General features: G+C 37.3%; 1 protein-coding gene across 6 annotated transcripts in view; it reads right to left on the bottom strand.

The window, feature by feature from the left end:
• TRPC4 (transient receptor potential cation channel subfamily C member 4) overlaps window positions 1-15964 on the bottom strand; it is a 117498-nt gene that overhangs the window by 29362 nt on the left and 72172 nt on the right. For all 6 annotated transcript variants that reach the window (XM_024755468.1, XM_024755469.1, XM_024755470.1 and 3 more), the window contains one exon: window positions 6336-6475. In XM_024755468.1, the coding sequence (XP_024611236.1) occupies window positions 6336-6475 (140 nt within the window). The remainder of the gene's footprint in view (window positions 1-6335; window positions 6476-15964) is intronic.

Genomic DNA, 15964 nt, shown 5'->3' with positions numbered 1-15964 from the left:
TCACCCAAGGCAGCATTTGATTTGATCTGATAGTCTTCCAAACTTGCAGCCTCTAAAACTGAAATCTTAGATGTGCTGCTCACTGCTCTACATTGGTATTCTCATTGTTAAAAAAGTTCCTCTATTTCCCACAGAAATTATTATAATAGCCTCCCAACTCTTCTCCCTGCCTTGAACCTTGTCCCTACTTTCCTCTAGAATCATCTTTTAAAAGGGTCAATCAGATCATCTCACATCTTGCTTAATGTTCTCCAATGACTGCAATGTCCTTGGGATGAAATTCCGATTTCCCGACCTGTCACATGAAGCCTCGGGAATCTAGGTCTTGACTTTCTCTTGAGACTGACCTGCCACTTATACCCAATTAGGTACTTACTACTCTGGCTCAAACCTTTAGTGTTGGCAATTCCCCAAATTACCCTCACATTCTCATCAAAATGCCTTTCTATGAATACTGGACCCTTTGTTTAGAATGGATTTAAATTTGAATCATTTTGATTCTTTGGCTATTATTCAGTTATGAAATATGTGTTGAGTGCCTACTCTGTGTCAGGAGCTAACTTCAGGGTTCACAGTGGTAGTCAAACAAGACATCATTCATGCCATGCAGGCTTACAATATAGTGAAGAAGACAGACATTAAATAAGTAATGCCACTCTTTCCCTTGAGAAGTACTCTCAGACCACAGATGTGTAGACACCAGGATCCTGCTGACCAAAGCTGGTAGTTCCATGTTAGACAGAGGTCAAGAGCTATGTACACACCTATAGCCCTTCGAGGACCAGCAGTTCCTGCCCTCTTATTTCTCTCAAAGATCTGCTTTCTAGTATAAACCTACCATAGTTTGGCTTTGTCCTAAGCCTTCATTTCTATTTAGATTCTTTTTAAGAGACTTGGTCCTGTGCAGACCTATGAAATAGAATATTTACCATTGAATCACTTGTCAGATTTCCATGCAGGGAGCTTCGTCTAAAGCATTTTTGGTACTGGACATCTAGTATAGTGTTTTATATATGATAGAAGCTCAAAAAGCATTCTAGGGTGAAGAATCATAGCCACATTCCAAAGCATGGTTGTTAGAAAAGATGGATGATTTGCGGAAATGTGAGTATCTTAATATAGTTGGAATACGGAGGGTTTGGGAATAGTGATAACTCTTAAAGAAAGATGAAACCAGGTCACGAACCCCTTAGCAGGAGTGTTAGGAGAGGAAAATGGATTGCAGCGTAATATTGGATCATAAGCTCCTTGAATATAGGAAAAGTTCATCTTTATATTCTCTGTAGTCCAGTGCATACTTATAAAATCAAGTAATCATCAAAATGGTAATAATTAATTTAATGCGAAATGAAAATATTTGTCATGCAGAATTAAATAGAAAATGTGTGCTGGTTTTAATGTCTGATTTATAAGGTGAAAACCTTTCCCTTTCTATAAGTTGGTTAGATAATTAAGTAGTGAAAGACAATAGGAAGGCATATGATTTTCTCCTGTGGTGGATGACACTAGATTAAATAACTTGGATTTAAATATCTACAGCTGTCTGTCATAAAACTAAAGAATGTTTAGAAAAGTTAAAAAAAAAAAAGAAAAGTTCATAATTTGGAGAGTTCACTACAGTTATAGCATCTGTGAAACGGAAACATTTGCCTTCTTTCTAACTGATAAGAAGAGGGGTCAGTGAGATAAATACTCAGCACTATTTAGACGAATGGTGCTATGAAAAACTCCAGCAAGACTTGAAATAAACGACCTTATTCCTAATCATTGTGATTTTTGAAAATATTATTTATATTACACAGTGGTCGAGGCATAGGAATTTAATCATTTCTGCCAAATGGCTGAAGATAAGTATGAAACAAGTTGTACGTAGGGACAGGGACTGGGTAAATTTAGGAGAAAGCCAGTCCTAATGAAGCTAGAGTAACATTTTCTAAGTGTGCCCAGGCATCAAAAAGCTCTGAATTAACTAACATTTTATACATGGTGAGAAGAGGAAATGATTGACAAACCTTCTCCTTCAAATAAGTCAGAGCAAATTAAAAAAAAAAAAAAGCTACAATCTCTGAGCTGTGAAATGCTAACAAATTGAGGCATTTAAGGCAGCGCCACAAAGCCTTGCACAGAAGGAGGGCAGTACTGAAATCTCATGAACTTCTGTGCTGTCCTTGTACAATATAATGCTGTTGCATTTTAATAAAAATTAAAAACTGAGTGCTTATATTAAACTGTATTCTATGTGTTTATTAATGTAATCTTCACAAACATTCTCTGGGACTTGATTATTCCTGTCATTTTACAGGTAAGGAAGTTGAGGCATTGATTAAGTAACTTACCCCACATCACACTGGTAGGAAGTGGTATAGGCAGCAGTCATATGGATCATAGCCCAGACCATGGTTTTGGCTAGAACGACCCTTTTGTATGTTAAAAAAAAAAAAAAAATCTCCTCCAGGTGGATGAATTGCAAAAGGATAAACCAAATAAGGAAGAATTGCCCTTCTGCCAGACCTATTCTAAGAGTTTTTCCCCCTGAAGACCAATTATGGAAGGGTTTCCCTCTTTGTGGGCTGACAGTTCTTTTGGTCTGGATCCATGGCTTGGCCAAAATCACCGAGGGTTAGATTTTTGCTACCATTTATGCACCTGCAGGCAGAAGATAGAACCTGGGCAATTTCAGTCGAGATCCCAGTTATAACTCCTTGGTCATCTTGCCTGATCCATGAGAAGTGAGCTGTTTGCCGGGGAGAAGCATCGAGATGATTCCATCTACCTCATCCTTCATAATAACAAATCAACTACCTTGTGGATCTTACCTCCTAATTAAAATCTAAAGCTTCTCCTATGTCCACTGCTCTGCTTCAGACATTCATCATCATTTGACTCATCCTCTGCTTTTTAAACCTCATTAATGGTTCCTCTTTATTTCTAGGGTCCAAATTCTGTAGCACGATTTGAAAAGTCCTTCCCATGCTCTTCCCGCCCCCATTTCCCTGGATCATCCCTCTGAGATCTGACCTCCTTTACCCTCTCAGACTTTTGCACGTTTTGTCTCTTCTCCCTAGAATGCTCATGGACACGATAGGTGCCTACTCACTCTGTCCTCTGAATAGTTTCAGGACACTGCCAGCAAAATTTAGTTCCTTCCTTGATGCCAGCGTGGCCCCTGTTGTAGACTTTATCACACTGTAAGGTCTTCATGTGCATTTCTCTTTCCTTACTGAACTGCTTGGAGGCAGGGGCTATATCTCAGGCATCTCTGCATTCTCAGCAAACAGATGGAAAGCTGATTTCTTAGTGTGACCCCATAAATTCTTATTGCTTGATTCACATAATGACTGTTTGCCTTGTTTATAGCAGTCTATTTTTGTACACAAGTAAAGCACCTTTTCCTGAAATAGCAAGTTGTAAGTTATTAAAAATTAGCATAAAAATTGAATGATAAAACAAAAGCAGATGAAGACAGGTGAATCGGCAAATCAGCATATCACAGACTCCCAAAGTAGGTGCTCTTTTGACTATTATCATCATTTAACAGATGATACAGTTGAGGCCCACATTAAATAACTTGCCCCAAATCAGACAGATTGCAAGTGGTAAAGGCAGTCCTAATCCAGAGCTCAGACTCCTTTTCAACTAAAAAAAAAAGCAAATGAAAAGACACAATAAAGACATTACAAAAGGCAAGTCCAGTGGACCAATAATATATGAAGAAGGAGGAAACAGCAGTAGAAGGGAAAGGAGAAAAACTAATCATGCACGCTTACTCTGTAACCAGCACTTTAAATGTATGCACTCATTTACTTCTCATACTAACCACATAAGGCAGACATTGTTATTCTCCTTATTTTATAGGTGAGGCACAGAGAGTTGAAGAAACAGACCCAAGTTCACATAACTAGTAAGTAATAAAAGAAAACTGAGCCCAGGAAACCCAAGTCTAAAGTGCAGCCATTCAGGACTTCCTTGGTGACTCAGTGGTTACGAATCCGCCTGCCAATGCAGGGGACACGGGTTCAAGCCCTGGTCCGGGAAGATCCCACATGCCCCAGAGCAGCTAAGCCCGTGTGCCACAACTACTGAGCCTGTGCTCTAGAGCCTGCGAGCCACAACTACTGAAGTCCATGTGCCTAGAGCCTGTGCTCCGCAACAAGAGAGGCCACCACAACTAGAGAAAGCCCACACACTGCAAGGAAGACCCAACACAGCCAAAAATAATAAATAAATACATAAATAAATAACTTTATGTAAAAAAAAAGTACAGCCATTCAGACACTACCCACGCAACTCAAGTTTTGGTCACACAAACTAATCGTTCAGAAAGAACATTTCATCATCTATATTTACAATCCTAACTGAACTCCTATGGCCAAAGCACATAAACAAACTATGTATTTCCCGAAGAGTCCATGGTATTTACATACTGTCATCAGAGGTAATTTCTGTCTACTTTTCTATCTCCCTTTTTCCCCCCCTCTTTCTTTCCTTCTTCATCACTTGGGGTGGGTGAGTTGAATTTTTAACATAAATTTTCCCTTTGTGTAGTATAAAGAAAAATACAGGTGAAAAACTTACAACATTTTAAGAAAATTCAGTATCTAAAACCATTAGGCCAAAAATCCACAAGTATCCATTAATTCATGTAACTGTACCGAGTATATACCAGAGGTTTTATATATATATATATATATATATATATATATATACACACATATATATATAAAATATATGTTTTATAAGTAAACACCATATAAATAAGACCTGTAAAAATATTATGTTTCTTAGTATAAATATTGTATGAGAGAGGATCCTTTTGGCATCAATCCCATGCTTCTCTGAGCTGCTGAATAGAATTTTACAGTCCAGGGCTATTCAAAGTCTCTTCCTTAGACCAGTTACATCAATATCACCTGATGAATTTGCAAGAAATGCAAATTTAGGCCCCTCCTTAATACTCCTGATTCCTGGGAATGGAGAAAAGGAATCTGTTTTAGCAAGCTTTCCAAGTGATTCTTAGCACCTGAAAGTTTGAGAAGAACTGCTATAGTCATGTAGTATTAGAATTTTATAAGTGCACAGGACCATAAAAAACAGATGTATTACTTTTTAGTAGAGAGATGTCCAAACCAACTTTATAGATATACTTAAAGATCATTACAGAAGAAAGAAGAATTGGAAGGATATGCATTTCAAAACATGCCCATCTCCTACACAGATGCAAAACCTCCTTGGTTAACACAAAACCTTCTGTCATCTTCAGAAGGTCTCAAGGACATTCACCTTAATGCAGATAGGAAAAATTATCAAATCATGTTTCCATTCTTAAAACACAGCTTGCTTTCCATGAAAGTGATAGAAAATGCTTTTTCTTAATGTTTATATGAGCGCTGGAGACATTTTAGTTGAACAATTCAGGAAACAACTTTGGGCAACTTTGACCCTGTTATAGCTGAAAATTGCAGGAGTCGACTTAGGACAAGACTACATGAATAAGAATTCACTTACATGTTAGCATTTCCTAGCTCAGCTCATTAGATGGCATGAATTATTCATGTACAATTCAATTAAACACTGTTTATTTTTTACTAATTCACTCATCATTTTGACACAAATTTTTTTAAAAAGGAAGAGAAAAGGAAAGAAGGGAAAAGAAAGGCAGGAAGGAGGAGGCAATAATATAATACTTTGGTTTGAAAAACATCCCCCAAAGTACAAAATAATCCCAATTGTCATTGCAGAACAAAAACATTTTATGTAAATTATGTGGTTTGGGATAAGATTGATGTTGTAAGAAATGCGGGGGAGTATGGGTGTGTGAGATTTCAGCACTGTCATATTGAATGGGGTGAGAAGAAAAAAATTATATTCTGCTCTAATTATATCAAACTATATTAGTTTAAACTGAAATAATAATTTCAATGCTTCGAAAGAGTAATATTTTGATCTGTCTATGTAATTTTATCGGTTAGTTGTAACTGATAAAAATAGATTTTGGTTGCCGAAATTTGAACAGTGTTTGAGGTGGAATTTCATTAGAAATGGAAAGGATTAGAAACGAGAGCAGCTATTGTGAATCATTTTGAGGCATCATTCAATTTAGATGCAAGAAAATTGGGTGACAACTTCTATTTGGAAATCTATTAAAATTTCTTTTATGACTATAAACTGTGTATTATCTATGTCTTTTATTCCTATCTCTCAATAAAGTCATGAGATGATGAATTTCACATACAGATAATGCTCTAGGTAACATTATTAATAAAAATAATAGCAGTGAAAGGTATATCGATACTTATCAGAACTTATGCTTTCCCAATAACATAAACAATAGTTACCTTTACAAATGCAACGATTTTCAAGGAGATTGTTGCTAGATATAACGAGTTCATCACAAAATCCATTAGATTCCACCAATCGTGGATGTAATCTTGAAGTCCACCATCCCACATTTGTTTAATTTCTCCCCATATAAAACCTGCAATTATAGAAAGATTCACATAAGTGTGATTTTTCAGTCAAATCACTAAAAACAGAGATCTATAATTAGGAATTAGAGAATCCTGGAGCTTCCAGAGACTACATAGTTACTCTAAATGCAACACCTATTTTTATAGGTAGTAATAATTGAGTCCCAGTCAGATTTTAAAACTTTCAGGACATTTAGCTAGTTTGTAGAGAATTCTCTTGGGGCAGCTTCACTTTCTTTTATCCATTTGATAAATTAATAAGGTTGTGCAGTTTTGAATCAAACTATAATTCCTCTATACCTATATATCTTTCTCTGGAAAATATCATAATGTTTATTTGTAAACAGATACTTGAAGATATTTTTCCTCCCAAATCAAAATGACTCAAAGATTTATGAAAGAACAGTGTATCTAGTGAACATAACTGGCTTAATGCCTTTAAGCAGGGTACTTTGTGGTGTTTTTGTAAGCACTTAACACCTTCAGAGATCTGATTTCAGTTCTGGACAGAAGACGATTATAACATTCATACTTCAATAAAAGACCTTATATCTAGCAGTAGCTTTAAAGCAATATCCAGAGAAAATAAAAATCACTTTCCTTTATTATGGTCATGTTTTTAATAGGAAAGATTTTATTTTCAAATATTAGAAAGCACTTAAAAATATCACTGTATATCATTATTCTATTTCCATAATCGTATTAAATTTTTATAAATCTATTTTTACAGCCTAATGATGAGAAAGATATCAAAATATCTAGAATCAGGAAATATTAAAAGGATAAATATGATTTTAAAGCTATATTAAAGCAAGAAAACAACAAGACTTTTAACGTAATGATAGTTTGAAACATCGAATGTGGGTAGCACAGAGTTTCATATCTGTCCTGCACTAAAAGCAAGAAAAAGTCATATAACTATAGAATTATGACTTTTCATGAATCCATCAGAGAGATGAGAAACCAAGGAGCCTATACTTCAAAGAAAAACAGGTTCCTGTAAAGAGAGTGACGAGGTGAGCATTAGCTCCCCTGTGGCAGAGTGCAGGGTAAGAAACACTGGCATCAGGCTTCCCTGGTGGCGCAGTGGTTGAGAGTCTACCTGCCGATGCAGGGGACACTGGTTCATGCCCCAGTCTGGGAAGATCCCACATGCCGCGGAGCGGCTGGGCCCATGAGCCATGGCCACTGAGCCTGCACGTCCAGAGCCTGTGCTCCGCAACGGGAGAGGCCACAACAGTGAGAGACCCGCGTACCGCAAAAAAAAAAAAAAAAGAAACACTGGCATCATACAAGAGAGAAGGACAATTGCAGAAAACCTTCTTAAACAAACTTCTAAAGGCTAAGTGTGAGCTAGTGTGAGAGGACAGAACCCCTGGGACACAGACACGGGGGCGTCCACTCACTAGTAAGCTCATCTCCATAGACCTCAGCACTGCTTAAGAGGCTGGTTCTGGGGGGAAGGCACAAAGCCCTACCCAAGCTCTTCTCCCCTATGAAGCAGAACATGTTAGCCCTGTGGGAGAAGCAGAAAACAGTCCAGGGCCTAGAGTTTATACTAATATCCTTAGAGGCTTCCTACCACGGGAGGAAGGGCAGGAAACTCTCTTGGGCACATGACCTGCACAGTTTTACTGCCTTGAGAAGGAAGATTTGGATCACTGAGAAGCTCCACCCCTGATGCCCAGGTGTAGTTTTACCTAAGTCTGACCCTAGACCTGGACAACAGACAAGCTTCCTGCCTCACATCACCAGGCTGACAAACACCGAGTAAGAAGCAGAAGCTGACAACCACTGGAGGAGTGGCAAACATATGGATAGAAAGTCCCTCAGAGGCAGAGGTGCTCAAGGAAGGCCAAAAGCTGTGGGTGGAGCAGGAATTCTGATAATAATCCTCTTCCCCACTTGTCTTAGTCTGTTTAGGCTGCTATAACAAAGCATCATAGATGAGTTGTTTTATAAACAACAGAAATTTACTTTTCATAGATCCGGAGGCTGCAAGTCTAAGATCAGGGTATCAGGGTCAGGCTCTGGTGAGGGCCCTCTTTCATGTTGCAGACTGCGGACCTCTCTGTGGATCCTCACTTGGCAGAAAGAAAGCGAGCTAGCTCTCTGGTCTGTTCTTATAAGGGCGCTAATCCCATTCTTGAGGGCTCCACACTCATGACCCAATTGCCTCCCAAAGGCTCCACCTCCAAAAACCATCACATTGTGAGTCAGGATTTCAGTGTGTGACTTTTGGTGTGGGGGAGAAAGACTTGTAGCCCATAACACCACTCTAAGCAGAAGTGTATAGTAGGCTGAAACTGATTGTAGCAACAATGAAAACCCAAACCCAGCTCAGCTCCTGATTATATTGTGTCAAATTCCTGCACTAATGTTCTAGCAGAAGAGGTATGTCCATTTTCAAGCATAAATGCTATACACTTCTGTCTAGCCTTCTGCATAGGCAGAATAAATACCCTCACAAAATACACACATATGAGCACATGAACACCACGTTACATCATACTCAAACTGTTCAAAAAAAGATAAAGAAAAATTATTGAAGACATCACAGGGAGGGGGTGGGTGGAAATAAAAGACGTGTTGCATACAAAGGAAGAAATATAGGACTGATATCAAACTGATTATCTGAAACCACGCAGGACAGACTGACATCATTAAAGTGCTGAAAAGAAAAAGAAGTCAATCCAGAATTCTATACACAGCACAAATATCTCTAATAAATGAAGGGTAGTGAAAAACTTTTTTCAGACAATCAAAAATTCAGACAGAGACCCATGCTACAAGAAATGCTAAAGGGATATTTTTTAGGCAGAACATATATGATATTAAACAGAAATTTAGGTTTATAAAAAGAAATAAAAATCTCTATTCAGGAGCTGTTAAAATGAATATAAAATAGTTTTTCTTATTTCAAATTGCTCTGAAAGATCATTGACTGCATAAAGCAAAAACAGCATATAGCAAAAATGTATTGTGGTTTATAACATGTATAACATATGTAAAGGTAAAACATATGACAACATTAGCACAGAAGATGAGGAAGAGGAATTAGAAACATACTATCATAAGGTTCTTATACTACATGTAAAGCAAAATATTATTTGAAGTTTGACTGTGATAAATTAAATTTTACGTTGTAAATCCTAGGGCTTTCTCTCAAAATATTTTTAAATGCATAAATATCCACAAATATAAATAAACATGGAGTTATAATAAATGATCCAAGAACAGGCAGAAAAAAAAGGGAAAAATACAGCAATAGATGGGGCAAATAGGAAAAACAATAGGGTAGATTTTAATTCTGTCAATATCGAAAACTACGTTGAATGAAAGGTAGGGTCTAAACACACTACTTAAAAGACAGAGATGTTCACATAGAATAAAGATGCAAAACATAACTATATGACAATTCGATAGGTTAAACATAAATGAATAACAACGTTACCATGAAATACTAATTCAAAAAAACTTAGACGGTTGTATTAATGTAAGGCTAGATATATTTCAGAAGAAGTGTTACTGGGTATGTACAGGGATATAACATAGGATAAAAAGGTCAAATCACTCTGAAGACAGAACAGTCCTAAATATGAATGCAGCTAACAAAATAACCTGATAATGCAAGATGCCATAGAATTTAAATACAAATAGAGAAAGGTACAATTATAGTCTTTACTTTTCCTCTCTATAAGTAAATGAATCAGTAGGCAGAAGTTTAGTAAGAATATAGAAGTTCTGAACAACACTATCAACAGTCTGAAAATAGCAGGAGATAACACATATATATGGAATCTAAGAACAAAAAAAAAGGTCATGAAGAACCTAGGGGTAAGATGGGAATAAAGGTACAGACCTACTAGAGAATGGACTTGAGGATGTGGGGAGGGGGTAGGGTAAGCTGGGACGAAGTGAGAGAGTGGCATGGGCATATATACACTACCAAACGTAAAATAGATAGCTAGTGGGAAGCAGCTGCATAGCACAGGGATATCAGCTCAGTGCTTAGTGACCACCTAGAGGGGTGGGATAGGGAGGGTGGGAGGGAGGGAGACGCAAGAGGGAAGAGATATGGGGATATATGTGTGACTGATTCACTTTGTTATAAAGCAGAAACTAACACACCATTGTAAAGCAATTATACTCCAATAAAGGTGTTAAAAAAAAAAAAAAGAAAATAGCAGAAGACATTTTTTTCAAGTGCACATGGAACATTCACTAAGATAGACTATATAACTTCAACATATTTATACATGTTGAAATGTTTACCATGACAACATAGCAAACAAAAAATCAATTATAAAATGTACCTCAAAATCCCCAAATATTTTGCAATTAAATAATATGCTTCTGATAACTTTTGGTTAAAGAGAAATTAACAGAATAATTAGATAATATTTTGAAATGATTACAAATGAAAATACAACTGAAAGTTCTGTGATGCAGTTAACACAGTAGAGTAGAATGCTTAATTAGAAAACAATAAAGGTCTCAAATCAGTGATCTCAGCTTCAACGGTGACACTGGAAAGAAGAGCAAATTAAACCCAACACAAACAGAAGAAAGAAAATTTTAAAGCAGAAATCAATAAATTTTAAAATATAAAACTTGAGAAAAGTCAATGAAAACAGAATCTAATTCTCTGAAATGGTCACTAAAATTGATAAAACTCTAGCTAGAATGGTCAAGAAAACAAAAAGAAGATATAAATGATCCATATCAGAAATGAAAGAAGGGACATAAATACAGATCTTACAGACTTCATAAGGATAAGTGATAAAATGAACTTGATACTCATAACTTTCACAACTTAAATGAATTGGACATTTTCCCTGAAAGACATAACCTTCCTAACTCACATAAGAGGACATAGAATAACCTGAACTGTCCTATATTCATTAAAGAAAATGAATTCATAGTTAAAAACTTTCCAGCAAAGAAAAATTCAGGTCCAGTTCCTTCATGGTGATTCTACCAAACATTTAAGGAAAAAATAATGCCAGTGCTAATCAAGCACTTACAAAATTACAAGAAAAAATGTTTAAAAAGTATATTATTCTGATAAAAAGTCATACAAAAATAATACAAAGAAAACTACACGCTAATAACCCTTTGAATATGCATAAAATCCTCAACAAATATTAGTAAATTAAATATAGTAATATATAAACTTAATAATAAGTCATGACCAAATGCTGTTTTTCCCAGAAATGCAAGATTGTTTGAAAGTTTAAGAATCAATCAATGTAATTTGTCACATCAACAGATATTTTGGGAAAAAAATCTTTTCATTAAATGCAATAAATCTTTTCAATAGATACAATAAATTCATTTGACCAAATTCAACATCCATTCATGACAACAACTTTCAGCAAAGTAAGACTAGAAGGAAAATGTCTTGATTTTATAAAGGACATCTATAAAAATCTAAACTACCATCATACTTATTTTGTAAAGGGCCAGAAAATAAATAATTTAGGCTTTGCAATTAATGAATGAGTGTGGCTTTGTTATAATGAAACTATTTATAAAAACTGTCAAAGGTCCAGATTTGGCCTACTGGGCCACAGTTTGTCCTATATCTTGATTGTGGTGGTGCTATATGATTGTATGTGTTTGTCAACATTTTATATACCTGTGCCCTAGAAAAAAAAATTTTAAAGTAGTGGCAGCAGAAATTTAAAATAGTAAAAAATTAAAAATATGTAAAAGTAATGGCAGCAAAAATTATGAGAGATTGATGCTGGACAATGGAAATACGGTTAGATTAAAAATAAAGAAATATAATAAAGTATCAATTGTGATATATTGCTGATAGATGTGTTTGGAAATTTGCACAATAAAACTTTGGAAGAAATAAAAATATATTAGTCCATAATTATTTAGTGAAAACTAGCAATAGTTATTTAATATTATTAATGAAGTTTTATTTTTAAATTTTGTCACATTTAAATTAAGAACCCAGATGAGGACTGATTTCAGTTGAATTAAATATAGAGTGCATTTTAAAGTCTGCTGTAGACCACAGCTTTATTCTAGATTTGTTGTTTATATCCAGCTTCCCCTTTGAAGTTTCTTTCATAAATAAATCTCTCTTGAGAACTCAGATAAAATTGGGCATATTTGAGGAGGTGATAATGATCACTGACTCCTTATTCAAGAAAGGAATATATAAGATCTGAATAAGATTTGATACACGCACTGATTTTATAGCTTGTGGGAAACTTACAATTTATATTATCCAATGAGGAAAAATGCTCAGTACTCATGGAAATACTCTCCTCTCGCACAGTCGTGGTGCTTTTTCCTACTGAGCCTGGGTACAGTCTCAGAATCCAGCACGCAGCCACGACCTACATAAGAAATCTAAGGCCCCAAAAGGCCGTGTGACTAAAGCCAGTTAGTGGAGAAACCAGAACAGGGTACCAGTCTTCTTAGGCAGTGCTCTTAGACAATATTTTCTTACTCCTGAGATTTCACAATGGAGCTTATTTGTTTTGTTTTGCTTGAAACTTTGCCAATTCCCAGAGATGAGGCGATGTGAGCATTGCAATCGTTGATTGAACAAATGCATTCAAGTTCACTTTCATCAGAAGGCATAGTGATAATGTCAGGTGAGTAAAGTGCCAGGCTCAGCTCAACTAGTAATCAGCTTTGTAATCTTAGCCAGTAGTCTCGTCCTTCTAGGTTTCAGTTATCTCACTTCAAAAAAAGAAAGGTTTGGATTATCACAGAATTCTATAGATAGAATCATACAAGAAGTATAATGCTACCTTAATGGTATAAATAAGCCAGGAACTGATTCTTCCTGTTTGAATTATCAATATTCTATGAAAATCAGTCATCACAATAGCTGACATGAGAGATTAAAAACTTTTCTGTACCAGAGGGCACACACCAGCTTTGGTCTGCCCCAGAAAGCAGAAATTGGATCTATGATATGAAAGTTACAGAATGGAACCTTCTTGCCCAATGTAAGGGGGATTCTCTGGCAGAGTTGTCCCCAAACTGGAATGGATCACCGTTTGGGGTTACGATTCCAATGCAGAGCCTGGAATGTCTTTGATCAGTCATACTCCAGAGAAATTCTAGCAATGAGTGGAGACTTGTTCCACTGGACCTCTAAAGGTCATTCCAACTTTATGAATTTGTGATTCTGGTGTTTTCAAATTTTGTATGTATTTTTAAATGAAATATATTTTAAAATACCTACTAACCAACAAGAGGGTTTATATTTTATTTCCCTTTATAGATAAATTGTATCTCTTTTTTTGCTTCTACCCAACTGGAAAGTCAAATGGGATTATTAACAGTCACCAAAATACGGAGCTTCAAATATTTTGTGGGTAATTATGTAAAAGAGTAAAGACACCAAAACTAACTGCTTTAGAGGGGAAGGAGGTATGAAGAAGCAGTTAGGAGCTCAGTAGAAAGCAGCATTTTAACCTGGAGCCCCTTAATATCTGAGCAGACTCTGTTCCTATTAGACAGGTTCAAGGACATGACACTTCAATAGATGACCTCTAAGGTTTCTGAAGAAGAGTCAAAACAAAAACTCACAATTTGGATATATTACAGTTCCTTTGGAGTTCAAAGAATAGACATAAAATCTAACTTTCTGAATTATACAAAAATTATATTACTTCTGACTTTGGAAAGGCACAACTGTATGGAAAAAACAGAGATCCTGATGAAATTGGGGACTTAGCCCACTGTTTTTTCAACCTGAACTGTAAATGAGACTGTCAGTCAGTGCTGGTTGGCTAATGGGGTTTGGGATCTTTTGTTTTCGAAGCACCAGATTGTAGGATCACTTCCTACAGCTGTTTGGATCACTTCCTGTATCACCACATCCTTGTTTGATGACATTGATTTCTATTTGTTATGAGCACGTTAGTGAAATGCCAAGTTTCCTCTCTTCTGGCAATATTCACCGAAATTTTAGAAGAAACAAGCCTTTAGAAAAACTAGAAGGTGCTATTAACTGGCTGAAAAATGCATCCAGATAGTAAACTATTCATGGTAACTAAAAAACGACTAAAGCAAACAAAGCTTGAGGGAGCTTCTGTCAGAAAATGTTTGTGCTGGTCCCACAATGGGAACATTTCAAAGTTATTCTCTGCTGTTTATAAACAGGTGACATGATATCTCAGCGTGGTGGTGGAAGTCTAATTACAAGCATTGATGTAAGACTGCAGGGACCAGCCACGGAAAGATCGCAGTGCCAGTGAGTCAGAGAACTTCCTTTAAAAAATATTTGTGGATGCCTGGAAGTTTGGGCTGTTTTTTTCTACCTTTCCCATAACAGTTTTCACCAGGGCTATCTGAGTATTCTGTTATATCCCATCACGTGAAGCTGGCTGTGGGGAGCGGATGGAGCAGGCAGACCTCCGATGCTGCATTTAGCAGCCTCGATTTCACGTGAGAAATGTGTAGTTCTGCACACAGACCTCTTGCCTCTCCTTTCTTGCTGTCAGTGTTTACACGAAGAGTAAATAACCCCAAGCAAAGAGCAAGTCAGCTTTTCACCTGCGACACCTCGGAAGGCTTTTTACAGCAGCCCCAGAGCTAGTCGAGGGATCTGGCCTTGGAAGTCCCTTGACAGAACACTGAAATCCATGCTGTGGCACCAAATCAATGAAGATAAAGGCAACAAAAAAGAATTCTTCTTCGCTGGAGGGTTTTATTCCCTCCCCAAGTCAGGAAACAAAAAGGTAGTTTCTTGTCAAAATTCTGCTTTTGTTCAAAAAGAAATCTAAATGCAGTTATTTTACTCAGTAGAGACTCACGTTATGCCAGACCCATAAGAGGCACTACGTTAAGGGGCGGCTGCTGCGGTCTCAGCGTTATTCTTAAAACCCAAACAAAGATAAAGAGCCTCAAGTATCCAGTTTCTGAAGAGAGCGTCCAGAAGACTGTAGCCCTTCCCGCTGGGGATTCCTAAGAGGGGTGAGGACCATATCTGCTACCAGCCTCCTGCCACACTCTAACCCATGGGTTATACAGAGAGAACGCTGGGAAGAGGGGCCCAGAGAGCTGTGAGCTCAGGGCACTACAGTTCAGGTGCTAGCGGCCTCACCAGCACCGCCACCTCCCTAGGTCAAGTGTAGGAGACTCCACGAAAATGCCTCATAATGGTGGGGGGTTTCTGCAAGGAGAAGCTGGCTCTTATCGCCTGCTGGGGCATCTTCCCAAGCACTTGGGCTGCTCTTCTCTCACTTGGCTTGCACTTCAGGGAAAACAGACAAACAGTGGGTCTTGGCAGCTGGGGAGCTGGCAGCAGCCTGGCCCCTTGCCATCTGAGGTAGTAAGGTTTTGTGATCTCTTGGGGGAGCTAGTGCGTATCACAGGAAGAAGCCGGGCTTTAGCCATCTTGTTCTCCTGCCCTTGCTAGGGTCACAGGACCCACAAAGGGGCCAACTGCTGGTTATGAGTTCCCAGACTGGAAGATGTCAGGCAGAGCTGAAACTCGGATTCAGAGAACTATGTAC

The sequence above is a fragment of the Neophocaena asiaeorientalis genome, unplaced genomic scaffold, assembly GCF_003031525.2.
Source record: "Neophocaena asiaeorientalis asiaeorientalis breed wild unplaced genomic scaffold, Neophocaena_asiaeorientalis_V1.1 scaffold59, whole genome shotgun sequence".
Classification (NCBI taxonomy): Eukaryota; Metazoa; Chordata; class Mammalia; order Artiodactyla; family Phocoenidae; genus Neophocaena; species Neophocaena asiaeorientalis.
Note: the sequence above shows the minus strand (reverse complement) of the source record. Positions and strands in the feature narration are given on the sequence as shown.